The following is a 26,492-nucleotide window of genomic DNA, read 5'->3' as shown; positions in this document are numbered from 1 at the left end:
AAAAGTCCTCTTGTCTATGGAGACGTCCGACGATGGCGAGGGCATCAGTTTCTGCACTTACAGCCCCACTCGAGCATGTCGGAGTTTCGCGAATCGAATGGTATCTATTGCGCTCGCAAAAAAGTTTGGTTCGTAAACACTGCTGTTTATGTACATGATATATGAATGATTGGACTTTTGAAGAATGTCAGAAACAAACGGAGGGAAAACAGTGGCATACAGTCGTAACGGGAGAAAGCAAAGCAAGGAAAGTTGTCGTCACCAGGAAAACGAGTGTTGAAGACCACGTGGCTCCTCTGTGGAGGGCTTGCGGAGCGAAGCAAAAAGCGCCAAAAGTTGAGCAGCTTCCATCCCACCTGTCTCTTGCCAGAATGTGGACGATGAAGCTTGCTGCATAGCAAGCTCGTAGCAGGTATCGAGGAGAGCATTCGTGTTCTCCGGTGAATCCTTAATTCTCACCTTCATCGCAACGGCCATGGCAAGGAAGACATGGAAGCGCGCCATCGACATGGATGCGGAGATTTCGACTGCAGGTCGCTGAGTGTTTGGGTAGACAGACTCGCAGAACCGAGAAAAGAGACCAGGAGAGATGGAGTAAGCTTGGTAGTCCAAGGACTCGATGTGTTGTACGAATTCAGTGGTCAGAGTCTCCGCTTCGAAGCGACTTGGAATTGGCGTAGTAACAATTGCGCGACTGCGATCGGTGAAGCTTGATCGTGACGAAGCTGGGCCCGGACTCTCAGTATGGCGGGCTGCGAATATGCCTTGGCGAGGCAATCGCGGTGCTGGCGCCAACGGAAGGATGTCATCTTCAACTTCTGGGATCGGCGACATGGCTTGCTCATTGCTAGCCTGAGACTGGGACGAGGTCGAAGTCTTGCGAGAGTGGGCCCGACTGCTGGTAGTACCCGGTTGTAACTGACTGCTACTTGCTTGAGCCATGAACTCCCAAGAAGGCGCCGTATGCGGTTCGATCGACGACGGCATGGGTTTACTCATCGATGGGTATGTCGCACCAAACTGCGGGAGCGCGGACCCGGGTGGCATGGAATCGGGCGACGAGGCACGCGTGGTACCTAACCATAATGAAGGTACTGGTGAAGACGGCGTGGAGAAGTTGGGGAAAGGCTCACATTCATCTATAGCGATAGAGGGCATGCTGCCACTCCTAGCCGAGAAGGAGCCGAGATCCAGGTCATCGGCTGTGAAGGTTGCCGGTATGGTGGTATCGAGGTTGAGGTGGGGCGAGGGTCCTTGCCAGTCGAACGATGTGGGTGTGCTAGCCATAAGGTTCTGGTCGATAGATTCCATACCGTGCATGGGCGCATTGACGTGTCTGGCTAGCTGTGCCTCGAGCTGATGTATTCGTCCCTCTAGCGCTTCGCGATGCTCGCTTCATCTTGATCAGAACACGACATCATGTGACCACGCGATGACGCGTCTGAACGGGTGCGGGCACTCACGATGCAACAACTTCTTTTGGTTTTTGTGTTCTCACGCATTGTATTGCAAAACGTTTACACGTCGAGCAAGGCGTCTCGCCGTCGCATCGAATCTTCCTGCGTCGGCATCGCTCGCAGGCGTTGGAGACGGACTTCCGCCTGGGCTGCCAGTCTTTGACAGCGCTTGGAGAGAAGCGAGCTGGACCTTCGCCAGCGGGCAATGAAGCTTTTGTCATTAGCAATATCACGGAGCGATATAGGTGCCAAGCTTACTGAAGGGGCACATGCTGGAGGGGAATGTTGAGGATTCCGCGTCGGATACTGAGGCTTCCGAAGATTTGGGTGCAGATGGGGACAATAAGCAGCTGACGATCGCAAGACGGAGGCGTGGGAAAGAAAGCCATGGCGGAGGACGAGATCTCAGTTTGTTTTACGTCCCGTTGCCTGTCGCGGTGACAGACTGAACGCGGTTGAGTAATCGGGTAGACCTGCCCTGATGTTCTGCCGACACACTTTCCTGACACTCTGGCCCTCACCATGACTTGCAACACGCCCGCAAGGCTCCCTGCACGTCTCGACTCCTCATAGGTGCGGACGTGCGACGAGACATGGTTATGCATGTCGCATCGACTTTCCCTCCGCTTTCGACCTTCTAGAAGAGCGTCTACCAGGTGACAGGGCTAAAGGGCGGGCACGCGGCCGCACTCCGCGTTTGCAGCATAAGTGTCGCACAGCCCCCCAGAAGTTCCCACCGGTAAATCCTTCGGACACGTAAAAGAGCGGAATCCGCGGTCCATTTTCCGCTATCTTGTCACATCGCATTGTGAAGCACGGAGAATTATAGAATCTTGTCGACGGCTTCTCCTCAGAGCCATGATGGACCCTCTTGACCACAAAGTCCGGTTGTCAAAATCATCCGCGGCTGCCCAAGCAGCTGACAACTGCCGAGAACTCGAAACAACGTTTTTCTTTCGTCGCATCAAGTCCTTGGCACACGGGAAGCTCACCATCAGATGAGTCGAGGAGCGTCGTCGTAGGCGCCATGCGGCATAGGTGACGCGTACACAGTCAGCGCCTGGAACGTCGCATCAAGGTCACTCCCATTGATGCTATCGCATTCGCATTGCATTATCTACAGGATCTACGAGCAGAGCTAAAGCCCGACTATACGCGACACAACGGACCGTCCGTCGATTGGACACCAGCGCCGATGATACCATTATCATCGATGGTCCAGCCCTCAGTACCAACCCCGTGGTGCACGTAGAAGAGCATGTCAGGGTCATACTTCTTTTTGATCTGCTGGAGCCTCGGGTAATTTGAACCCCAGAAAGATTGCTGCCAGTTGGGCTCGGCGATGTCGGCCTCATTTCCATAGGCGCCGCCAGCGGGCGACACTTCACGAAGAGGAGCCATGACCTGAGTGGTGATCTTTTCGACGGCCGCCTGCCATCCCGCGGCGGTTTCCTCAGCGACCGAATTGATGATGACCATCTGACTCTCTTCGTTTCGGAACGCAGGATTGACGGAGTTGATGTCCTTGTTGTCCTGTTCGACGGGGCGCTGATGGTACATGTTGATCATGACGGCAGTCTCGACGACGTGCTGGATGGCGACGATCGTTTGGTTGCGTATTTCAGCGTTCTCCCAATTGTCGGATGTCAACAAACGGTTCGACGCAATACCGGTAGCGGCACCAATATGATAGTTGAATGTACCGAATGTGGCCTTGTAGGCAGGGTAGAAGCTGTCGTGGTAGGTTGTCTTAGGATTGAGCTCAATACCGAGTGAGGCGCACTTTTCGTAAAAGGGCTTGATGAGAGCCTCGTACTCCTCGACAGTCTTGTCCGTGGCAAAGAATGGACCCATCGACCACATATACGTGCCTGGTGCGAGCTTCATGAGCGAGAAGTAAGAGTATGTTTTCGCGCGGTTGTAGGCGGGCATGTTGTCGAAGAAGAACCTAAACGCCTCCCAGAACTTTTCGGCAGTAACAGTCTCGGATGTCATGATGGTCCAGGACGACTGAGTGACTGGAACCTTGCGGTGGACCTTCACTACAGCAGAGGTGATCACGCCGTAGGTACCGCCACCGCCGCCAAGCATAGCCCAATACAGATCACCGTTGATCTCCGGAGTAACGGTAACGAACCGGCCGCTGGCAAGGACAACTTCGAGAGCGATGATCTGATCTGAGCCAACACCAAATAACTGCATCAGGGGACTATGGCCACCGCCCGTGGAGTAGCCACCAGTTACACCGACGGTCGGACAGATACCGGCGATGGCGGAGACACCATACTTATCGGCAGCCTCATAGAGCTCGAAGCCTTGAACGCCCGCGCCGACTTTGAAGACTGGTCCGTTGTACGTGGAGCTTTTGTAGTCTTTGACATACTTGATCTCCTTGAGGCCATGAGTCCAGATGCTGAGCGCCCCCTTGCCAACCGAGCGACCGTTATAGTCATGTCCAGTGTTGCGCACTACCAAGCGAAGGTTCAGGGTACGAGCAAAGTTGACAGCCAGCTGAATCTGCGCAACGCTGCTAACTTTCACTGCGTATTCTGAGTATCCTCCCTGGGTGCAAGTGCCATTGGCGAAATTGCCTGTAGTAGGAATGGGGCATGTCATTCCATACCACAGGGGATTCATCAGCGCACCATTGTCGTTGTAGCTACTCCTGTCAGTCTAAGTGCCATTGTGCTCACAAGTATTATCACTTACTAAATCTCCTCCGAATCGAAATTCTCGACGAGGTCTGCGCACTTTGCGGCGTCGTAGTTGTTGTACTCGGACGTCTTGTAGCAAGAAGAGCCAATAGGTACGATCTTCTCTAAAGCACCACCGAGTAGGAGGTCGAACACCCCCCACAAAAGCTTTCCTGGATACAGAAGATCGCCAGGCATCGTCTTGCATCGGAGTGATCGTCGCGCACGGCGAGTACGCGTAGACAAGCTTGAATTGGAGCTGTCCTCAAACTCGAACAGGGAAGCATACTCAGCAAGCTCTGCGCTCTGTTGCATCGAGGAGACAACATCGTCAGTCAGCTGTACGGCTTCCACTCCAAAAAGAGCGAGGTTGGCAGGCGTGACATAGGTAGCGAGAGTCTCAGCAGCAGGTGGGACGGAAAATGCGAGTGTGGCGCTCTGTGCCGCCGTGAAACCGGCATAGGCCAAAGAGAACGTTATGGACCTCGCCAACATGTTGGAAGAGGAACCTTGCAGTTGAAACGAGGGTAGTAGCGGCTGGATGAGGAGTCCTTGGCTGCCACGTTCCTGTACCGAACGCAAGGTTTTATACGAATTTCCTCATAACGCACAGGTGGCGGCGCATCAGTAATCTTGGTCGAGCCCATTTGCCGCTCACTCGGGGACTGTCTTCCCACTTGAGCATCGGCATGAAAAAGTGGGGTGAGATACGGCGAGGCCATCTCGTCTAGAGTCTAAAGTTGGTATGGGATTTAATCCTGTGCACCCGCCCAGAGAAATCGAAGACGCGAAGGATGGTAATTCCAATCTCGCGCCCACGCCTCATCCGTACAGCTCATGCGCTTTTTATTAGGGAGCGAAGAGGGTCTAGACTTCCACGACCATGAACATGTCACGTTGGCTGAGTCGCGGGTAGTTGTTCCGCGGCGATTACACCATTGAGCGATGGACATTCGAACAGGCTTCACCAGCCGGTACATCGAGGTTCGGACCGCTAAGGAGGCTTCCCGCGCATCCGCCTCTGCTTTGGAGCGGATGCACCGTGCTTAGGTTCCTGGAGAAGATTCCGGATCAGGCAGCTAGTGGGGCACCTGCCGAGCATCGTACTAGACAGGGCTCTGCATGTGTAGAGCGGATCCTATATCTCTGCCTCAACACCTTGAACGGGACCCTAATCAAGTTGTGTGGCTTCTACTAGGCCCTGAGTCTCTATGAACTGTGAAGATGTTTACATACTGCGCTACACATTTGTCTCCAAGGATGAATGGTTAGATAAATGTTGTGGAGGCGTTGCCGATAGAGATCTTTGCAGGCTGTCCTAGGGATTATTGGAGGATTTTGCCATCCCGTGAGGAGGATCGATTGGAGCCACAATATGCAAGGGTCTTCAAAGCCGAGTCTCGAGGTACTCACATTCTCGGAGGCTGTGTCCCAGTCGCATAGCTCTGCGGCTGCGCAAAGTATGTTCCATCAGGACTAGCCGTCTTGCATGTGCTTCCACGTTGGTTCCGTCGCCTTGGGTGTCCTTTTCGGACGAACGACGGTTTTGTCACTTTACACTTGCTATATGATTGGTTCGCAAGGGACGGGACGTGGCGCGCAACACAGGAGATGAAATCTTCGCTTCCATGTGCGAGACTCGTTTACTCAGATATTTTTCAGGTTTGCAGCGTTACCAGTATCTTGGGAAAGGAACGCAACATCCTCGGCACGCTGTTGAGCGGGCTGAATCCTATTCGAACATGGTCTCGATGTTGAACGCTGCCAGGTCCGCGGGTCATATAAAGACTTCACGAGTATCACTTTTCGTGTGACTTCGACCGAGTTATCTTCGAATTGAACGCCAATCTGAACTCCCATCATGGCAGTACCCGCTTTTCCTGCACCAGACATGTCTGGTGTTGATCCAGGACTTCAACCTACGCTCATCGCATTATTATACCTCTTCCCAGGACTTGCTCTTGCGGTGCTTATGGTTCGATTTTGGAGGAAGTGGCAAGACCATATCCTTGGCGGAGGTATGAACACGTGGCTATAATGGCTGGTCTATGCTGAAATCTTTGCAGACGATGTTCTGATCGCCATCGCGTGGGCTCTAGCATTGTCCAATAGCGTGATCACCCACAAATGTAAGACTCTTGTCCACCTGGGCACATGACGGCCTTGGAATGTTCGAATGCCTGACGCTTATGGAGTTTGTGTCGCGATGTACACCGGATACCACGATGAAGATGTTCCGTATCCAGCAATCGACTTCCTTAATGCATTCAAGGTACGTTCGTAAAACGTGTGTGCTGCAACTTACCCATATGCTGAGGGACTTATTCACAGCTTAAGTATGCGTTGAGTCTCGTGTACTCACCATGTATCGGCTTCGTTAAAGCATCCTTCTTGTGGACGCTTTACAAACTTCGTTCAAACAATGTTTGGATCAAGCGGTGTATCCTCGGCCTCCAAGCGATCAACACCATTTTCATCGTTGCTTTCACGATACTTGCTGCAATACCCTGCTGGCCGATAGCGAAGAACTGGCAACCCGACCTGATTGGGGGTTGCTACGATCCTCTAGATTACATCCTGGCCAACATCTCGATCGTACTTATCACCGATGTTCTAGTTCTTCTGTAAGACTTTCTCGCATGCACCAAACAACCGATGCTGACGTTGCACCAGGATTCCGACATGGATAATCTGGGACTTGCAAATGCCACTCAAGCGCAAGATTGTTACAGTATCGTTTCTCTCTCTCGGTCTCATCGTAATAGCAATCGGTGCCGTGCGATTCGTTTGGCTCATCGACGCTTTCAAAGGCAAAACAAAAAGCTACAGTGTCAAAGCGTCCTACTCTGCAATTGAGTCTAGTGTCGCTATCATTGGAACCTCGGGGCCAACTATCAAATACATACTGTCACGCTTCATACCTTGGCTCCGTCCTTCATTTGAGCGCTCGATTGCGAACAAGAACTCATACGACGCCTATGGAAACCACTCGAATGTTGCTGCTAGACGAGCGAGGTCACATTACGGGACGAAAAGTGGATATGATGATTTGGATATGGTGAGCGTTCATCATGAACAGTTCGAGATGAAGAGCGGTTGGCAAAAAAAGAGGGGGCGGGATGAAGACGCAAGAAGCGATGAGCAGCACATCACAGGCGAAGGCCACGGCATCAACAAGACAGTGGAATGGATGGTAGACACGAAAGAGCGCTCGCATATTAGCAAAACAGTCTCGGATGATCCAAATGTCGCTAACGACAAGCCTGCGACAAGTCCCGCACAGATCATTTAAGCTGGGGGTGTGTTGGGGCAGCAAGAATATTACATACATGACGAGTTGTGCTATGAGTATAGCACTGATCCAAAGATTTTCCTAAGTGCACGTTTGTTGAAGAAACGAATTTGCGATGTGAAATGAGTCCGCTGTTGGGCGGCGTTCGGCCGCAGCTGACCCGCGCGCGCTGCCGGTCTTGTTTCCGGATCTTGGGGTGCGGTATACCCGATTCGGCGACTTCCCCTCAATCTCAATTGCCTGGCCCGCGGTTGGCCGAGCCATAAGACGGTATCTCCACGGATACTGGGCATCGCAGATATCTGAACAATGTCGCGAATTGATGGAGCTGAAGTAGCGAAGCACAGTAGCAAGAAGGACTGCTGGATAGTGTTGGATTCAAAAGCATATGATGTGACAAACTTCCTAGCGGACCACCCAGGTGGTGCACCGATCATCTTGAAGAATGCCGGGTCGGTGAGTACAATGGCGTGGCTCAAAGATCAAGAGCTGATGTTAGACAGGATGCGACAGAAGAGTTCAAGAAATACCACCCGTTGAGTTACCTGGAGGACTATCTGCCTAAAGATGCCTTCCTCGGTCCCGTCGATCCCAACACGTTTGGCCAGCTTCGCCAGATCAAGAGCGAAGAGTCGACGAAGCCATCTGAGACCGATCCGAACTCCAAGGAAATCCCGCATGTGAGTCTTTGCGTCTCCACGACCGACTTTGAGGCAGCGGCAAAGGCTGTCATGCCTCACAAGTCGTATGTCTATGCGTCCGGTTCTGCAAACACTGGCGCGTCGATCAGAGGCAACATAGATGACTGGGGGCGCATCAACTTCCGTCCGCGTGTGATGCGCAACGTCGGCGATGTAGACACGCGCCGCAAGATCTTCGGACACAGCTCGCCATACCCATTCTACATCTCGCCTATGGGAACAATGGGCGCCATCCACGAAGCTGCCGAGCCAGAGATGATCCGAGGCGCAGTGCGCAAGGGCATTCACAAGGTCGTCAGTACCGCAAGTTCGAAGAGCAGCGAGCAGATCATGCAGAGCTACAAAGAGGAGCAGCAGAGGCTTGGTAACAACAGCACAACGCAACTGTTTTACCAATACTACATGCCTGTCGACCGCAATAAGGCCATCGAACTTATGCGCATCGTCAAGCGCTGCGGTTATAATGGACTCTGGATAACGGTCGACACGCCCGTTCTTGGCAAGCGAACAGCGGATCGCTATCTCCAGGCTGAGGAGGCGCTAGCAGTCGGGCTCGCAGAAGAAAGTACAGCGGAATGGGAGACCGGCGGCGACAACGCTTTCGCACCCGCGATGGGGGGACGGCCAGTTCAGGGCCAACTTAGCCCACATACGACCTGGGAGGATCTCGAGTGGATTCGCAAGGAGTGGGAAGGGCCGATCGTGGTGAAGGGCGTGCAATGTGCGGACGATGCGAAACTCGCGATGGAGTATGGTTGCGATGGAATTCTGCTAAGCAACCATGGTGGCAGGCAATTGCATACCGCACCGAGTGCTCTTATGACGTTGCTAGAGATTCGAACGTACTGTCCAGAAGTATTGGGGAAGCTGGAAGTTTTCCTCGATGGCGGTCTGAGAGACGGAAACGACGTGCTAAAAGCGTTGTGTCTGGGTGCCACAGCCGTAGGCGTAGGAAGACCCTTCCTATACGCGCTTGGAGCTTACGGGTCGAAAGGCGTCGAGAGATGCGTTGACAGTAAGTTTGGTCGTGTTTTAACCAGGGTAGTATACTGACGTGCGACAGTTCTTGCGGATGAGCTGCAGACAGGTATGCGTTTGTTGGGCATAACATCACTGGATCAGTGCAGGCCTGAGATGGTTAATGCGACGCGTCTGCTAAACGAAATGTGGCGACCGGAGCAGTTTAGTCTGAAGAGCAAGCTGTAAAGGTAGGGTGGGTTGGTTACGTGGGTCATAGTTCCAAGTTCCAAGTTTTGGAAGCGAATGAAATGGAATGTGAATTGGACACAGCGTGCATTAGCAATCCAATCACGTTAAGCACTACACTTGCATGATTGATGGATCGTAGTCTGCCTTTCAGTGTTGTTACCGATGTCGCCGACCCCGCCGTCGCCAGATGCAGAATTTTCTGACCCCTCATCGCCCACCCCACCATGTTATCAAACTACTATATATAATTACAACCTGGCGATTTTCCCATCAACAGCAGTTATCCTGTGACGGACAGATGGCCGTAAGTCTTAGCCAGCATCCTCTGCAGCATAACAAATACTAACAACCCTTCCAGGAGCTGGTTATGGCGCCAGGTTAAGGTTTCTTAACGTTAAGTTATCGAGAGATAACGTCCTGGTCACGAAAGTGGCGTGGGTTCGAGTCCCACTCTGTTCAGCATTCGTCTGGCATTGTCAGATACTCCAGGATACATTTTTTTTGGTGTTTTGGGCGCTGAGCGTTGGTCACTAAGCCCATGCTCTGACAGCCTCCCACCCACTCCCTTTCTATCCAGATAGAGGGAGGCTTTGCTGTTTGTACTCTGGTATTAATCTAGATGCTATGAAGACTTTGTTTGTAATTTTGTGTAGTGCATATATACATTTCGCTGTCATAGAGCTTGCGCAGGCACTCCGCGTCTTATCACGTTGGGACGAACTCGAATTAGCACGCAAATCGTTGCATAGAAGGCTTTTTGAAAACAGCATAGCTTCTATAGTTGAGTATGCTATTGAATTGCAACTCAAATGTTGGTGTATCTCACTTTTTCGCAATAGCAACGACCGCGACACAGGGAAAACCCTCCACCTCGACCACATCCGCACCCTTCTGCCCATTCAAAGGCCTCTGGATCTTTACCGCTGCCTTCTTCCCAGCAAGGTTCAACTGCTTCGCGAACTCCTCGTTCTCTTCATCGGTCCACTTTGGTCCCATGTTCTTCCACATACCGAGCATGTAGCCGCAAGTCTCCTCCGCAGTCTTCGATGCATAATATACTGTCTTCTCGTGCATCTCAACATCTTTGAAACCTGCGCCTTTCATGATCTTCTTCATATGCGAAGCTTCGAACCACTCATCCGCAACAGGCCAGCGGAATAGCGGGTCGTCTGGTTTGACAGCTTTCTGCGCTTCGTGAACAACAGCCATGTGGCCTGTAGACTTCCAGGTAGTGACAACGGCCGTTCCTCCTGGCTTAAGAGTGCGATAGATTTCAGCCGCCCCCTTCTCCCCGTCAGAGAAGAACATGATACCCATGTTGGTGATGGAGTGCGTAAATGTCTCGTCAGGGAACGTCAGGCTAACTCCATCCATCATGTCAAAGGACAAAATTGCCGCGGAGGGTGTAGCTGGAAGGGCTCGGCGTGCTAGATCGACCATCGGTTTCGCGTTATCGACACAGGCTGCCTTGAGTGGAGTGTCTGGGTATCTGTACAAAAGCTCTTGCGCAGCTATACCATTTCCGCATGCATTATCTAGCACGACAGAATTCGAATCGACCGCGGGCAATATGTCGATGAGGTGCATGGCAACTTCGCGGGTGCAGCCACCGGTTGCAGCCTCGTAGGTCGATGCAAGCATCTCGAACATCTCGCTTGCGTTCATGTTGGGCTCGCTCATGATGATGTCGCTATTGTATTTGGAACGATACTATGCATTAAATACCAGGTCAGCAAGGTACTTATATATGGTTTACTGCGGACGAAGAAACTAAGAGCAAAGGATTGTGGCTGGGGCGGGGGTAGACGAGATTACACGTAACGAGAAGTACGCCCGGAAATCTCCATATTTCTTGTTGGACTGAATTGATGAAGGGCTCTGAGCCATAGTTTTCCAAGAAGTGTCGGGATTTCCTTTTCGGTAGGGCCTCGGAGCTCGGAGACTTTCACGTGCACACTGGGGCCTGAAAAAAGTCGCCGACTGTAGCATGAGTCGTTGCGCATTCCTTAGAGAAAATAAGCTAGATACGGGTGCAGTACGTTTCGTGGTTGTTCTAGCTGCATTGAGAAGATACAAGGTTGAGGATGACTGCGTTTAACGCTAAACATGCTTACCCATCTATCCACAGTAAATGCCCGCATCTGCTTCGCTACTCTACCTCAGTCCGTACTGTCAGTCCTCGGATAATTCGGACGACACCAAGAATTTCGGGCGTATGCTTACACCCCATCTCAGATTTTTGCATCCTCTTTGAACCTAATCAATCCATCCTGGAAGGTCGTCGCAATATGTACGCCACTCTTATAGTCCCACATACGGCTATTATGTAGTGCTCTGCCTCCCGTAGCTCGAGTAAGCCACGCTTCTTGCACAAACCATTTTCGTCCGTCCTTATCGCCGCCCTTATGCCCCTCCAGATTACAGAGTGGTAGCGGACCATCTTCCCACAATGTCCTGTCGGCGTTCGGGTGGTCAATCCGCGGTTCATTAGGCATGATGAGGTCCTTGATACCGACATGGAAGATGACGCTGTGAGATAGCGACGCCATGCGTTTGTAACCCCGAGGCCGGTCGAGATGATTTGGCACAATGAATAGCGAGTTACGATCTGATGCGTACAAGTGTGCACAGGCGTGCATGTTAGCCTCTCGTGTCAATGTGAGCTTCTGGTCGGATTCCGAGGGCGGTAGATATGGTGCGGTTGGTAATGGAAGTGCACCGCGCAGCGTGTAAAACGTCAGCTGTTTACGATCGAGCGGATGACGGCTTTGATTGTACTTCGACATGTCAGCCTTGCGGATGTGCAAGCCGGCGATGGGGTTGAAGTGGTCGGGATGAGCTGGAAGGTACGTTTCTCGAAAGTGTTCAGAATCGTTGCTTGGAGCAGCCGCATGCTCCATTGGCTCATCTTCTTTGCCTTCTAGTGCGTCGCGATACACCTCTTTCAGATCAACAGACTCTTGCATGTCGAATGGTGAGCTTTCTTCCTTTTTGAAGGAGCAGGTACAGGTAAACATATCTCCGTTAGCTGCAACCTGGCTTACGGTCACATTTCGTGTGCAATAATTGTAACCGTCTCGGATCTTTCGGACGCGATAGGTGTAGTGTTCATCTGGCTTGCCGCCTAGTACGAACCACCCGGTAATGTTCTAGCATTTTGTTCAGTTGTGGTTGGAGCAGAACGTGTCGCTACAGCTTACATGTATGAGAAATCCTTCTGCGACAGTCTGTGCAGCAGCCCATGCGGCTTGCGCAAACACGTGGCCGCCGTACGTCCCATTCTCACCACCAGTCGGGGAGTAGGCTTTGACGATGGAGCGGAATGTCCAGTTGTCAATGCGTTCGAGTGCGATCACCTTTTCGAACGGCAGCACCTGCTTATCAGAGGTAAAGTAGGGACGTACGACCATGGCAGCGACTACAACGTCTGAATTGACGTACGAGTACGCTGATGCTTGATAGAGGCCATCATCGTATTGGGCGGGTGTTGCGATGTGCAGCCGATACAGATGTGGCTGGCGCTAACGAGTTACCTCGGAACGGGCGGGGTTCGGATGAATGACGGCGCAAGTTGTTAACCTCCGTCGCTAGGGGTGGCTACAGTTCATGTCACATGTTACAAAAAACGTGTGAGCAGAAGTATGCATTGTCTTACATGCTACCTACTTGCTAAAATACAATAGTGTGTATGCAGCAATTTGAAAACGTCACAAAATCTGACCACCCCTAGTGCCGTTGGTGCAACAAGATATATGCGGTTTGCGAGAGACGCGATGCAATTTGAACGTCATGAAATGTCATGATGAGCATGCATGCGTGCATATTTACATGTCGAACAGATTGCTTCCGCCTCATCTTTCATCCCTCTTCTTCAGAACCCATAGCCGGATGAAGTAAAATACAAGACCGCAGAGCCATATTCCTACAAGGATCGCTGCTTGAACGGGCGCGAATACTGCGCCTCTGATTACGACGAAACCGCTGATTATAGCGAACAGTATAGGGATGAGAATGAACGGTTTCACAGGCCGGGGTAGATCAGGCTCGCGGAATCGTAATATAATTGCGCCGAGAACCGTGAGGAAGAAGAAAGCATACTCGGCAAGGCCATTGAGAGTCAGTAAGATGCGCATGTTGCCGAGTAGAATGTATACTGCCGAGAGGACAGTGTTGAGTATGAGGGCGTTGCTAGCAATTGTTAGCAGAGGATGACCGGACATGACGGCCTACATACATTGGTGACTCTCCATCATCCATAGCCGTGTCAGCTGCCTCGCTCGAATCGGCGCGTTTAGTCACCTTCAGAGTACCGACGCGACCGACTGTGCCGAGAACTTGCGGGAACCAATTGTTGTTAGAAGCTGCGACGGTCATCCTACCAGCCACGAAGGAGTTTCCAAGGGCGGAGCCTGCAATGACGAGACATATGAGCGCGGTAGCGAAGTAAGCTACTCCCTTGCCAAGGAAGTGGGTAACAGCTGTCTAAAACATATCAGTATAAAGGCGTTATACATGACTCTGAAGGACTTACCACAGCAGCAGCATCTGTTGTCGACACAACCTTCCAAGGGAGAAGAACGTAGTAGACAGCGTTGGCGGCGACATAGCATAGTATGATTGTGGGTATAGCGGTATTGATGGAAAGTGGTAGTTGGCGACTGGGTTGACGCAGTTCTGCCGCGACGTAATTCGCCTTGTCCCAGCCAGAGTACGCCCACAAAGCTCCGTACAACGCTGTACTGTAAAAGCCGAGTGACTCCCACGTAGTCACTTTCGTCCAATCGAATTTCGACCCATCGGGCAGTATCGTGTCTCTTGGAGAGAACCAATTGTTTTGATGCCAATCGCGACCTCCAAGGTCCTTCCTCTTTCCGACAAAGACAAAGACGACCACTAAACCAGATACGATAAGGAGAAAAATGGTAAGCAGCTTTATGGCGACGAAGAAACTAGACAGCCGAGTACTTGTTTTGGTGCTAATGGAGTTCAACGTCGTTACAAATACTAAGACAAGTAGAGACAATAACTTGTGGGTGAGAGGCGGATCTGGTTCGTTCACGCCCAAACTGGAGTAAATGGACTCCACAAATACTATGCTGAGAATAGCAAGGGTAGCAGGCATGGTGGCCATTACCCAAGACCAAGCAGCCATGTATCCAAAGACGTCGCCATAGATGTAGGTGAGATAAGGCTGGATTCCGCCTTCTCCGGGGAATGCGGTACCCAGTTCAGCCATTGTCAAAGCACCTGTCCATGCTAAAACTCCACCAACTAGCCATACGAGGAGTCCAGCACCAGGTGACGGAACGTTCGCATCGATAGGCCCAGGCGATGAAAACACTCCCGAGCCGATGACGATGCTTATCAGCAGCGCGAACCCATCCAGCGCACCAAGACTGCGAGCAAAGGTGTTTCGCGTCGCCGTAACGTCATCGTGTTCTTCGTCCGGGGCATACGATGTCGTGGATTCTTGGCGGAGTAGAGGCGCAGTCTCTGAGGGTGTCATTGTCGCGTTCTCGAGTTTCAGAGGTTTGATGAGCCAATCGTCGCTTTTGCCGAGGTTGTCACGCGTCACACGCGTCAACGTGATGTGTGTAGGACGCGTCTGGTCCTTCTTGGGCCGCAGGAGTCGCAATTCTTTATTGTCTGGTGCTGTCTGAGCTAGAGCAACTAATACCCAATGCTGTGGTTGTGTGAAAGCAAAAGGTGGCTGGCTAAGCCGCGCGACACTATCGCGTCAGGATGAACCGAACTTACGTCATCCCCTTTCCCCACCAACCGCCGCGGCATCGAAATCTGTGACTTCACATTGCGGTCTTTGCAGGATCAGAATCCCACAGTTTTTCAGAGGCTCCACTTCATCCGTTCTTCTCTGTATCGTTATGCATAACGTCATACAGCATATTCACGGCCTGGCAGCTTTCGTTTTCCCGATTCTGGAGCTCGAGACTCTGCAGCCAAGGTTCTCGCCCAGGCCCGTATTACGCGTGTTGAGTGCATCCGAAAACCAATTATTGCGTGGATTGAAAAGCCAAGCAAATATGTACACTTTGCAAGCACATTTGTAGGTGTAGCTCGATGTGAGCCCTTCTTAATATGTATAGCGCCGGCGGCATCAGCGAAGGAGCTCAGAATCTTGACAAGACTAACGACCTGGTCTGTTTTCACTACAGGCCATGGTTCACCGTTAATTTGTATTGCCTTCTCTTTCGCAGAGCATAATTCATAAAGACAACATTGACGGCAGAACGAGATGAAGGAGTCCGATGTGTGTCTGTGCACGCCAACCTAGGGAAAAACTGAACAGCCTGGAGCCTACGTTGACGTTGGGTCACCTACTTTGCAAGGTTATAGGTCAATGTAGTCTACAGACATGTTCAGTTTTTTTGTAAAAGGTGTGCGACCATGTCTGAGGGGTAGAAGCCCAGCTCATGAGCGACGATGAATGTCCCATGCATCGCGACGATGCCGGCCTGCTTCCGTAGTGGCACAGACAGCGACGAGACGACAGTCATGGTTAGCACATGGCGCACTTGTGACATTTACAGAAACCTGTTCCCGCTCACACTCACATGGGAAATCGTGGGGAGGTTAAGCTTAAATTCGTAGTGCGATGACAGACCAATGACGCTGGGTGGGTTCGTCGGCTTTGTCGGCCCTTGCAGGCTTAGCGGGCTGTATAGGGCTTAGCGCTGCGCATCATCATGGCGACGTCATTCTTGGTGAGCATGCAGTTTGCTTGCAGCTGCTTAAAGCTCTGGATCCCTTGTCGAACTTTCCTCTATCACACATTGCTTTCTTGCAAGATACCCCAGGTCTTATCAATTGCATTCAGGTCTCTTTCTCAAATTCATTGACTACACAATCACCTTCATACCTAACCATGTTCTCGAGACAAGCAACTCAGAATGCGCGCTTTGCAGCACGGTGTGCTCGCCGCCCAGCTGCGCGGGTAGCCAACCCTCAGTTCCGCGCCCAGAAGCCCCGCTTCCAGTCCACCGAGTCAGCAACCTCCGGGAACGCGGGCGCCGGCTCACATGCCGCCATCGGTGCCGCTTCTGGAGCCCTTGCTGCAGTCACCGTCGGCTACATCTTCTACAGGCAATCAGGCGCCCGTGACGTTGTGGTGGCTTCCAAGACTGCCAAAGGCTACGTCAGCTCAGCTACACAGAAGATCAAGGAGCAGACACCTGAACCCAACGAGGCGCTGCAATGGCTACGCAACGCCGCGCAGAGCTACGCAGCCTTCATCCCCGGCGCCAAGGGCTACGTTGATTCTGCATTCGATGACCTCGATGCCATTCGCGCAAAGCACGGCAAGGAGGTCGACCAAATCGTCACCGAAGCCTACGATGAAATGCGCCAGGTCCTCGGCAATGGCGACATGAGCCTTGTTACCGCACACAAGACTTGGGACGTCATTACCAAGCACATGAGCCGCATCGCAGATCTCGCTGGCGACGCGTCGCAGCAGATCATGGACAACCACCCTCAACTCAAGGAGAAGGTCGGCGGTAACATCGACAAGCTCAAGGAGTACGGCGACAAGTATGGTCCTGAGGCTAAGAAGGAGGTCGATAGAACATGGAAGCAGATCAGCGACGTCGTCAAGACCGGCGTGAGCGCATCCAACATCGAAAAGATCCGCAGCATCGTACAAGAGAAGGTTGATAAGCTTAAGAAGATGGGTGACGAGGCCTGGGACAAGGGCATGGAGCAGGCTAAGCCCTACCTTGACAAGAACCCTCAGGTCAAGAAGATCGTAGAGGAGAACGCAGATGCGCTCAAGGGCGGAAACGTACAAGAGCTGTACGAGCGCGTCAAGTCTGCTGTCGAGAAAGGCGACACAGGTGACCTCGAGTCATACGTCAAGAGCGCTGCCAACAAGGCTAAGGATGCTGGTTTCGGTGACTACGAACAATACCTCAAGCAGATCCCTGGAGGCGACCAGATCATGCCCAAGTTGAGCCAGCTCCAGGATGTTGCCCAGAAGCACGGCGATGAGGCTCAGAAGCTCTTCCGAGACACCGTCTCAGAGATCTCCAGCATCCTCCAGAAGAAGGGAGATGAAGCGTCAAAGTTGGCCGAGAAGGCGAAGGAGGACTCGAAGAAATAAGGTTGTCAGAAGTATTCTCACCTGGAACCCTGAAGAGTGTTACGATTAGTCTACTTGTATAATAAGGCATCACTGGCGTTGAGCATGTTGAGCGAAAAGTATAACGAATTCTACATAATTACGTTTGATCCTGTACTGTTGGTCTCATTCCATGTCGTGGTGATCTCACCTTGGGCTAACTACTCGAACCATACTAGATCATCCGCACATGTGCCATAAAGCAGCGAGTGATGTTAGCACGATCTTCTGGTCCTGATGAGTAACAATCTGGTCAAGGGTCTTGTGTAGAAGTTCGGCGCGCAGGTTTCATTAGAGAGAAGTGCATATCGTATTTCATCATCGTAGTATGACGCGGTCGACAGATGATTTCACAAGTGAGTTCCTCTGACGACACGAGTTGTCTTGCGCAGCTCTATAGACACCACGTGAGACGTGGCATGCGTACCAGGAACCCGGTACGTACAATCGCCAGGCCCGCGCAAGAACTCACACCAGAACTTGCATCAAGCCCTGGAGGGATAGCATCTTGGTCAGATCGTCATCACATGCGCCACTCGATCACCCAAGTGGTGAGGCTGCAGTGAGACATGGGCGGGGATGCAAGCCCATCACTGCCTATATGCAGGAACTACTTACTATGCACACCGCACACCGTCTTGGGTTCTGGAATCCTCTATGCGGGGTGAGGTGGTCAGCGCGATGGTAGGTTGGACAAGACGTGGGCTTGCGGCAACATGTCATTCAATGCAGTAGCTCGCAGCCTAAAGTAAATCGTAGGCGGTGAGACGAGCGCGAAGAAAGTACGATATTCATGGTAAAAGACATGACACAACACAAGGCGAAATGCGTATTGTTAGGTTGCCGACAAGGTTGTTGCCAAACGACCCCGCGATCCGCTAAGGAAGTAAAGTGGGTCCGAGGTGAAAGAAAGTGGTGAGAGAAGCTGCGACCGCGACGTTCGTCCGCCCAATAGACCGGGCACGCTCCACTCGGTCAGCCAATGACGTAAACGCGCCTTCGCTGCTGCACCGCCCTCCCCTGACACCTGGCAGGCGCTACTACTCTATTTACTCCTCTCTCTCTCAACAAAACCCCCAGCTTCTACAACTTCTCACTCCAATTCTCCACTTCTCTCTACCAAACCCCTTTCTTGCACGTCGATCGACACCACTACTACTCCTATCCACCCAACTACTACACACTACACAACCGCAACCATGGGCAAGGTACGCGTTCCTGTGCTAACATGTACCCCGCCAGTACCCCGCTAACACGTGCATAGGCGAAGTACATCATGCTCGACTGCGACAACACGCTCGTCCAGTCTGAGCGTTTCGCGTTCGAGGCCTGCGCCGACCTCACCAACCAGGTCCTCGAGAAGCACAACATCTCCGACCGCTATACAGCCGAGTCATTGCTCGAGGACTTTGTCGGCCACAACTTCCGCGGCATGCTCAATGGCCTGCAGAAGAAGCACAACTTCAAGATGGACGACGCCGAGATGGAGGACTTTGTCGCGCAAGAACTCGGAGCCGTGACCCTCAAGCTCAGCCAGAAGGCCGTCGAGTGCCCCGGTGTGACTGAGCAGCTCAACAAGCTCAAGGAGCAGGGCTACCCCATGTCCGTCGTCTCTACTTCCGCCAAGAGCCGTGTCGTCGCCTCCATCGAGAAGGCCGGCATCGCCCACTTCTTCCCTCCCGAGCACGTCTACTCCGCCGCCACCTCACTCGACCCCCCTTCATCCAAGCCCGACCCCAAGATCTACCTATACGCTGCTGAGCAGCTCGGTGTCAAGCCCTCCGAGGCTATCACCGTCGAAGACAGCAAGAGCGGTGCCACTGCTGCCATGCGCGCTGGGATTCCTTGCATCGGCTACGTTGGCATCTACGGCATCGAGGAGGGCAAGGAGAAGATGGAACAGATGGCCAAGCTCCTCACCGAGGAGACCAAGTGTGCGGCCATCATGTACGACTGGAAGGAGTTCCCAGAGTGCCTGAAGAAGGTCGAGGCCAAGTTGTAAGTGCTTGGTCCGACACTGGGGAGCCGAGGAAGAGGAACATTTCACCCTGTCTCCCCGCCATTGCGGGTGAGCTTACGATCAGATTCACGACATCAATGACTACATAGATTCAGTAATGAAGATTTAGTGGACACAGTCCCATTCAAAACAGCTACCTGCTCTCTGCCGCTTCCTCTGCTGTGTTGATTGTTTTGTTTGGTGACGCAATGGTGGGCCCCGCGCCGTTCAGTGGGCAGGCGTTCCAGGCTCGGGTGACGGCCCAACGCTGCCCCGCTCCTCCCCACTTGAGACCCATCGTGAACTGCAAACTCCATCGCGAAATATCCCGAACATCGAACATTTGCCTTTGCCATCCCAGATCTCTAGCGCTGCATTCGCGCGAGGTCAATCTCTGCTGCTCACGTGCATGCAAGTAAGCAAATTTGAACGGCCACCGTGGCACTGGCCAGAGCCCCAACGCCAGCCGCAACACCCTACGGCCCGGCGCGCTCATCCATCAGCCCTATTATTAATGCTTGTCTGCTTATTGCTGACATTAACGAGCTTGTTGTGTCGACACAAGTGAACAGCCTGCAGCTCTCACGCGAATTTTCCAGCCGAATCACGCGATGGAGCCGCCGCCGCCCGTAGCCGCTTGAGCCTCACTTGCACCCCATTCAGTGGAAAACCCGACACCCATCCCCGCGAAGAACAATGGTCTTATACCAAAAAAGCTAAGAAGGTTACATTGCCTTCCCAGCATGAGAATTTGAGCTTGGATGGGCAGGTTATACTTCAAAGCACCTGTTTAACTTTGGCCTCTGATGGGGTGCATGCTCACATGCCTCGGCAAAACAGGCCGTCCGTCATCTGTCCATGTGTGCCTGCGCTCTCTGCGCAGCGCAACACCCAACAAGGCTCGTTGGCCGGCACATCCACGAGACAATATGGTCACAACCCACTGAATAGCTGCATACGATAATCCCATTGCCTGGCCAAACGTTCAACAACAGCAGCTGTTATCTTTGTTCCAGGAACAGCAGTTATCTGTATCCTAGGATCTGCACCTTGGCATCTGGGCGCTGCCTTCTTCCGCTGTAGCCAAGACATGCTTAGTGAAGCCTCCTTCCTATCTCGTCGACAGCTCCTTACACGAAGCTTTTGCTTCATCTAAAGCCACCAATGTCATACCCTGCACGGCATTCGTCCTCATCTACACGTTGCTTATGATCTCTACCGGCTGCCAATCGCGGATCTGTACCACCAGGTGTAATGGATGGTTACATGGTTACACGGATAGTAGCATCCAAAAGGGCAGGTATGGTGGCTACCTGCCGGGTTTGCCATAGGTGCTGCAGTATGGGTGCTGGCATGTCGAGCACCTCCGTGTCATAGGGACGCATTTAAGAGTGTGCGAAGAGCCCACGATGGTTCTCCATCGGCATCTTGCGCATCGTTCAAGTCGCAGTCAACATGTATCTACGCACCGCCCTTCTTTCCTTGTCCGCCCTTGCGGCGGCAAAGGAAATGCCCAAGGATGAGTTCAGAGCCGCACAGCTTTACGACTCTGGTATCAGGCACGAGAACAATGTTGCCCTCAAGAAGGTCGCAACCCCATTCCAGCATCTTCGAATTCTGTATTGACCCTTACCAGGAGTCATGGGCACGCCAGGAAGCTGCGGGCATGTACAACTCTGCCCAATACGCCGAAATCAAAGACAAGGTGGAGTGCATGAACGGCACCGCAATCGCCGGACAGGACGTCTTCCGATGCCAAAATGTCAGCCCGAGCACCATCATTCACGAGTTTCAGTCATTGATAAATCGGTATAGATTGACTTGCTTCACTTCTTGTCGCACGCCGAGCTCGGCAGCACTCGCGGTGTCGGATCTTCTTCATGGGGTAAGAGTTCACAGATCAAGTTGCTGAAATCTGCGCTGAACAACATTAGGCTGGACATCTGAAGATGGTCGCGAATTCGTTGCCATCGGACAACAAGATGGCGCTGCGTTCGCTGAAATCACTGCAGAGGGCAAGCTTTCGTACTTGGGTCGTCTACCCGCCTACTCTACGCCCAGCACGTGGCGCGAGATCCGTGGCCAGAACAACCTGATGATCATCGGTAGCGAGGCGGTCGGCCATGGCATTCAGATCTTCGACATGAAGAAGCTGATCGACATCGACCCTGCGTCTCCTGTCACCTTTAGCAATGCTAATGACCTCGTTGGCCATTTCAAAGGCCTTCCTAACGGCCGAACACATAACGTCGTCACAAACCCAGAGACAAACTTCATCTATGCCGTTGGTGCCCAGCCAAGGACTGACAAGTGCAAGTCGGGCATTATCTTCATTGATATCACCGACCCCTCAAAGCCAACAAGCCCGGGCTGGTGAGTGAGACATGTTGTTGGGGATGTGAGCATCACTGACTCAGAATAGTGCATCAGAGGACGGCTACGTACACGATGCGCAATGCCTCATCTACCGCGGACCAGATGCGGAATTCGAGGGCCATGAGATTTGCTACGGCTACAACGAGGACTCGCTTACGATCTACGATGTGACTGACAAGAAGGTCCCGGTCATCTTATCTAACACTTCTTACGAAGGCGCGGCATACACCCACCAGGGCAACGTTTTGGACCCCATGAACCAGCAGTTTCTTTTGCTCGATGACGAATATGACGAATACGACAAAGTGGGTCCAGCGATCCCTGGTCACCCCATCACGTATATCTGGGACATCTCATCCCTCCGTGCGCCCAAACAGACTGGACTGTACAAGAGCGGAGCAAAGGGTATCGACCACAACCAGTATGTCGCGAACGGCTTTGCTTACCAATCGAACTACGGCACCGGATTCCGCGTTCTGGATGTTCGCAGCATCCCTGACGACCCGACTGGTGCTGGCGTGAAGGAAGTTGGGTTCTTCGGTATGCAAATGTACGATCATCCTATCGATTCATCTATACTGACCTTTGCGCAGACGTTTACCCGGAGGATGACGACATGCCTGGCGGCGGTACCGTCGACTTTGTTGGCACGTGGTCGAGCTATGCATTGTTCAAGAGTGGTCACATCCTGATCAACACCATGGAACGTGGTGTTTTCATTGTCAAGATGCAGGAGGGGTTTGAGAGATAGATGGACAGGATCTCGTTAATCTGAGATTGCTCGCGGCAGGGCGAAGTTTAGAATTCATTGCAACTGTCGATCCCGGCTGTATCGTCGGTATCAGTGCCGCCTCGCGTGCACGACGATTGGTTCAATAAAGAGTTCCGGCACAAATGCACTCCCCCTCTTGATCCCGAATTAAACTTATCAACAATCATGTCCAGGCCGCTCAGAGCCCTGTATCAACCCTGCCTCGTACCCTCTAGCGGTCGCGGTATCACTGTTGCTCGCTCTTTGGGCTCTATTCGTTTACCTCCGAACCGCAACTAACCGCCAAGCTACACGCCTCCGCGCAGGATCTAGTCGCAGATCCGTGATATCGCCTCTTCTCGTTTCTTTCGTTCTGATTGTGGCGATGGCGCGCCAAGGGCTTGGCTTTGTCTGCACAGTCCGTTCCTTCCCAATCAAGTTGCGTCCGGCGTGGAACTAGAGGGCTCCGCCGAGCGACGCGGTTATTCTACCTTCCTCATCCAACACAGCATTGCGCAGCCAAGCAGACTTTCATCAATCGCGTCGCCTTCGCCCCCCAGCTCTACACCCGGCTACCCGTTTCCACGGACCCACCGCATGCCCTTACCTGCTCAATCGCGGTTCCTGAGCGACCATGAAGCACCGATGGATACAGCAGCTGCCTGTATCGGTTAGTTCTACAAGCACATGGTGGCCCATGAAGACTTTCTGGACCAGCCATATGGATACGAGGTTTAGTATATAGAGCCAGTCTGTACCTGTGACATATCCCAAGGCAACCTCCTCTTCTCCTGCTCATCTGCCACTACTATTCATCAAGATGAGGTTCGTTCCCTTCGTTGCGCTTGCTGCGCCTGTCCTCGCACAGTACGATGCGAAGCCAAAGCCTTCTGCAAAGCCCGAGAAGCCTCAGAGGCCCCAGTTGCCTGGAAAGCCTCACCCTCATGGGCCACCCAAGAAGCTTGTCTCTCGCAAGGACCTGATCAAGGATATCAAGCTCGAGGACCTTCTCGCAGGCTCCCAACAGCTTCAGACTTTCGCCGACGAGGCTGGTGGTAACCGTGCTTTCGGTAGCACTGGTCACAACGCTACCACTGAATGGCTGTACCAAACGCTCAAGGCGACTGGATACTACGATGTGTACAAGCAGCCCTTCGTTGAGCTCTTCACCGCCGCGACCACCAAGCTCACTGTTGCTGGAGAAGAGATTGAGGCCGCTTACATGACCTTTGGTCCCTCTGGAGATGTTACCGCCAACGTTGTCAAGGTTAACAACCTCGGATGCGCTGTTGACGACTTCCCAGCCGGAGTTTCTGGCCAGATCGCGCTCATCTCTCGAGGCACATGTCCATTCGCTGACAAGGCCGCCAACGCCCAAACTGCTGGCGCGGTCGGTGCTATAATCTACAACACCGAGCCCAACACACCTCTTTCTGGTACCCTCGGTGGTGATGGCGACTACGCTCCCGTTGTTGGCATTACCAAGGAAGCTGGAGAGGGTATTGTAGCCAAGCTCGGCAACGGCACAGTTGAGGGAACCCTCTTCATTGATGCCATTCGCGAGAACCGCACCAACTACAACGTCATCGCCGAGACCAAGCAAGGTGACCACGACAACGTGCTCATGCTCGGTGGTCACACCGACTCCGTCTTTGCCGGCCCCGGTATTAACGACGACGGATCTGGTACCATTGGTACGCTCATGACCGGTCTTGCCCTTACTAAGTACAAGATCAAGAACGCCGTCCGTCTCGGATTCTGGGGTGCAGAGGAGTTCGGTAAGCTGGGCTCTTTCTACTACATGAAGACCATCAACGGTACCTTCGGTGGTAACGCAACCGAGGCCAACAAGATCCGCGCCTACCTCAACTTCGATATGATCGCATCGCCCAACTACGTCCTCGGTATCTACGACGGTGACGGCAGTGCGTTCAACTTCTCCGGCGCCGCTGGATCTGACACTATCGAGAAGGACTTTGAGGAGTTCTACGAGGAGCGTGGCCTTGCCCACGTACCTTCTCTCTTCACTCTCCGCTCTGATTACGCTGCTTTCCTCGAGAACGGTATTCCTTCAGGTGGTCTGTTTACCGGTGCTGAGGTGCTGAAGACTGAGGAGGAGGCACAACTTTTCGGTGGTGAGGCTGGTGCTCCGCTCGACGCCTGCTACCACCAGGCTTGCGATACCATCGACAACCTGGCTCTCGACGCTTACCTACTCAACACCCAGAGCATTGCCAACTCAGTTGCCAAGTACGCCCTGAGCTTCGAAGGTATTCCAAGAGCCAACATGACGCTCCGCAAGCGTGGCGCGGAGAGGAGCAGACTTATGTCGAGGTTCGATGATGGCGGACATGCTCACCATGGCCAGACATGCGGTGCTGGAAAGCACACTATCTGAATGTTGTATTAGTATAGATTTGGGTGGATGGTTGATGTTGTTGATGATACCAATGATGCGATGATGCTGTAGAAGTAGAAAAGCCAATGTAATAAAACATTTCAAACATTACCGTGTCCTGTTGCTTTCCGATGTTAATGCTTGCACTGCACAGTCTCACGACCGATCCACACCGTTAAGCGCTCTTAGTACCTCGAGTGTCGGCTTCGATAGTCAGGAGCTCTTTATTTGGCCTTCAGCTCGAGACCGAGAGTGTCACGCCGTTTAACTCAGCATATCACATGCCCTTCTCCTGTACTTAGTTCGAAGCAGAAATCACCATCCAATCTCCACCTCTTCCTCTCTATAAACCTAGCACTGTCCTCAAACGCACATTCCGTCTGAACCAATCCTCCACCCTGACACTTACGAAAAGAACACATCCGCAGTTCGAACAAGCATACCAAGCATCTCGCGTATGCATCAAAGTCTCGCCAGAACAGAAGCAGAATAGAACGTAGGGCTTCGCGGGGCGGAGACACGAGGTAGAGCGGAAAGCGCACACCTTGATGGCGACGGAGTGGACGCTATGCCATTTTGCTGTTCCCAAGGCGCGGAATATCTTGAGTACCGGAGACTGGATGTACACTACGCCATCTTGAGATGATTTGGAATGAACAGGGCGGTGTGGGCTCAGGATCGTGATGTAGATGTTGGGCTGCGCGGTGGGAGGAGTAGTTCACGTGCGTGTTGTCTACTGTGTGCCTACTTGGGCAGCTGTTCGGGCAGTGAAGAACCCGCAGCTTGGCTTCTGGGCGTCGCTAAATATGTTGATCGTGAACTCGGCGATGCAGTCGAACTCTCGTTGGCGTGTCTTGCAGACTAGACTATCGTGGCTTGCGCTCATGATTACTCTTTGGTCCGGGCATCACAGGAATACGACAAGGCGTGTACGTCACTAACACTGAAGTTAGGTACCTGCATTTGGCTGACCGGATTGTGTGGCTTTCAAAACAGAGTTAGTGGCGTATATAGTGTTGAGCCAGTGATGGGCGAACAGTAGGGCTATTGTCTAGATAGAGTCGTGGCGGGGCGCGTTCTGTCTGGAAGAGGAACAATCATCGGAGCGTTTGCTGCTGCGTCAAATCGCAAGCTGGTCTCGCCACGATTCGAATTGTTCCCAAATTCGTAGCCTATGACGATGCGATATTGATCGGTAATTTTTTGAGTTGTCACAATGGGTGCAAACCGGTCGGGGCTGTTGATCTCGAAACGCTGGGTCGCAATGATCGCCTGGACCCGCATACTAACGCATGTCGCAAATCCCCCCGACCTCTTCGACGATCAGCGACAAGGCCTTCGATATGCACCATCCTGTTCCCGTCTCATTAAAAACAGGATATCGACTCCGCACATCGTGTTGCTCGGGACGGTGCACATTTGAATTTTCGCTCGGAGGCACTTCCCCGGCCTTGCTCAAGTGGCAATCTCGTCTAGCCCACT

General features: G+C 52.6%; 11 protein-coding genes across 11 annotated transcripts; 6 read left to right on the top strand and 5 right to left on the bottom strand.

The window, feature by feature from the left end:
- Positions 1–104: 104 nt before the first annotated feature.
- J4E87_005938 (uncharacterized protein) lies at positions 105–1,320 on the bottom strand (the record flags this gene model as incomplete). Its single annotated transcript, XM_049377543.1, has 2 exons — positions 105–112; positions 357–1,320. The coding sequence occupies 2 exons, from the start codon at positions 1,318–1,320 to the stop codon at positions 105–107; spliced, it is 972 nt and encodes a 323-aa protein (XP_049232584.1).
- Positions 1,321–2,606: 1,286 nt separating this feature from the next.
- Positions 2,607–4,645, bottom strand: J4E87_005937 (uncharacterized protein; the record flags this gene model as incomplete). The annotated part of the gene is made up of 2 exons (XM_049377542.1): positions 2,607–4,116; positions 4,167–4,645. 2 exons carry the CDS (start codon positions 4,643–4,645, stop codon positions 2,607–2,609), a joined length of 1,989 nt encoding a protein of 662 aa, XP_049232583.1.
- A 2,209-nt stretch (positions 4,646–6,854) lies between these two features.
- Positions 6,855–7,442, top strand: J4E87_005936 (uncharacterized protein; the record flags this gene model as incomplete). The annotated part of the gene is made up of 1 exon (XM_049377541.1): positions 6,855–7,442. One exon carries the CDS (start codon positions 6,855–6,857, stop codon positions 7,440–7,442), a length of 588 nt encoding a protein of 195 aa, XP_049232582.1.
- A 309-nt stretch (positions 7,443–7,751) lies between these two features.
- J4E87_005935 (uncharacterized protein) lies at positions 7,752–9,349 on the top strand (the record flags this gene model as incomplete). The annotated part of the gene is made up of 3 exons (XM_049377540.1): positions 7,752–7,898; positions 7,946–9,158; positions 9,207–9,349. 3 exons carry the CDS (start codon positions 7,752–7,754, stop codon positions 9,347–9,349), a joined length of 1,503 nt encoding a protein of 500 aa, XP_049232581.1.
- Positions 9,350–10,174: 825 nt separating this feature from the next.
- On the bottom strand, positions 10,175–11,032 carry J4E87_005934 (uncharacterized protein; the record flags this gene model as incomplete). The annotated part of the gene is made up of 1 exon (XM_049377539.1): positions 10,175–11,032. The coding sequence occupies one exon, from the start codon at positions 11,030–11,032 to the stop codon at positions 10,175–10,177; it is 858 nt and encodes a 285-aa protein (XP_049232580.1).
- A 551-nt stretch (positions 11,033–11,583) lies between these two features.
- On the bottom strand, positions 11,584–12,762 carry J4E87_005933 (uncharacterized protein; the record flags this gene model as incomplete). Its single annotated transcript, XM_049377538.1, has 2 exons — positions 11,584–12,501; positions 12,553–12,762. The coding sequence occupies 2 exons, from the start codon at positions 12,760–12,762 to the stop codon at positions 11,584–11,586; spliced, it is 1,128 nt and encodes a 375-aa protein (XP_049232579.1).
- A 441-nt stretch (positions 12,763–13,203) lies between these two features.
- On the bottom strand, positions 13,204–14,858 carry J4E87_005932 (uncharacterized protein; the record flags this gene model as incomplete). The annotated part of the gene is made up of 3 exons (XM_049377537.1): positions 13,204–13,540; positions 13,587–13,834; positions 13,884–14,858. The coding sequence occupies 3 exons, from the start codon at positions 14,856–14,858 to the stop codon at positions 13,204–13,206; spliced, it is 1,560 nt and encodes a 519-aa protein (XP_049232578.1).
- A 1,377-nt stretch (positions 14,859–16,235) lies between these two features.
- Positions 16,236–17,468, top strand: J4E87_005931 (uncharacterized protein; the record flags this gene model as incomplete). Its single annotated transcript, XM_049377536.1, has 1 exon — positions 16,236–17,468. The coding sequence occupies one exon, from the start codon at positions 16,236–16,238 to the stop codon at positions 17,466–17,468; it is 1,233 nt and encodes a 410-aa protein (XP_049232577.1).
- A 1,217-nt stretch (positions 17,469–18,685) lies between these two features.
- On the top strand, positions 18,686–19,488 carry J4E87_005930 (uncharacterized protein; the record flags this gene model as incomplete). The annotated part of the gene is made up of 2 exons (XM_049377535.1): positions 18,686–18,694; positions 18,751–19,488. The coding sequence occupies 2 exons, from the start codon at positions 18,686–18,688 to the stop codon at positions 19,486–19,488; spliced, it is 747 nt and encodes a 248-aa protein (XP_049232576.1).
- Positions 19,489–20,940: 1,452 nt separating this feature from the next.
- On the top strand, positions 20,941–22,612 carry J4E87_005929 (uncharacterized protein; the record flags this gene model as incomplete). The annotated part of the gene is made up of 6 exons (XM_049377534.1): positions 20,941–21,072; positions 21,122–21,247; positions 21,301–21,370; positions 21,420–21,858; positions 21,908–22,401; positions 22,455–22,612. The coding sequence occupies 6 exons, from the start codon at positions 20,941–20,943 to the stop codon at positions 22,610–22,612; spliced, it is 1,419 nt and encodes a 472-aa protein (XP_049232575.1).
- Positions 22,613–23,432: 820 nt separating this feature from the next.
- J4E87_005928 (uncharacterized protein) lies at positions 23,433–25,010 on the top strand (the record flags this gene model as incomplete). The annotated part of the gene is made up of 1 exon (XM_049377533.1): positions 23,433–25,010. One exon carries the CDS (start codon positions 23,433–23,435, stop codon positions 25,008–25,010), a length of 1,578 nt encoding a protein of 525 aa, XP_049232574.1.
- Positions 25,011–26,492: the final 1,482 nt, after the last annotated feature.

This window comes from Alternaria ethzedia (assembly GCF_023757985.1).
Source record: "Alternaria ethzedia strain BMP 0044 chromosome Unknown scaffold_13, whole genome shotgun sequence".
NCBI lineage: Eukaryota > Fungi > Ascomycota > Dothideomycetes > Pleosporales > Pleosporaceae > Alternaria > Alternaria ethzedia.
Note: the sequence above shows the minus strand (reverse complement) of the source record. Positions and strands in the feature narration are given on the sequence as shown.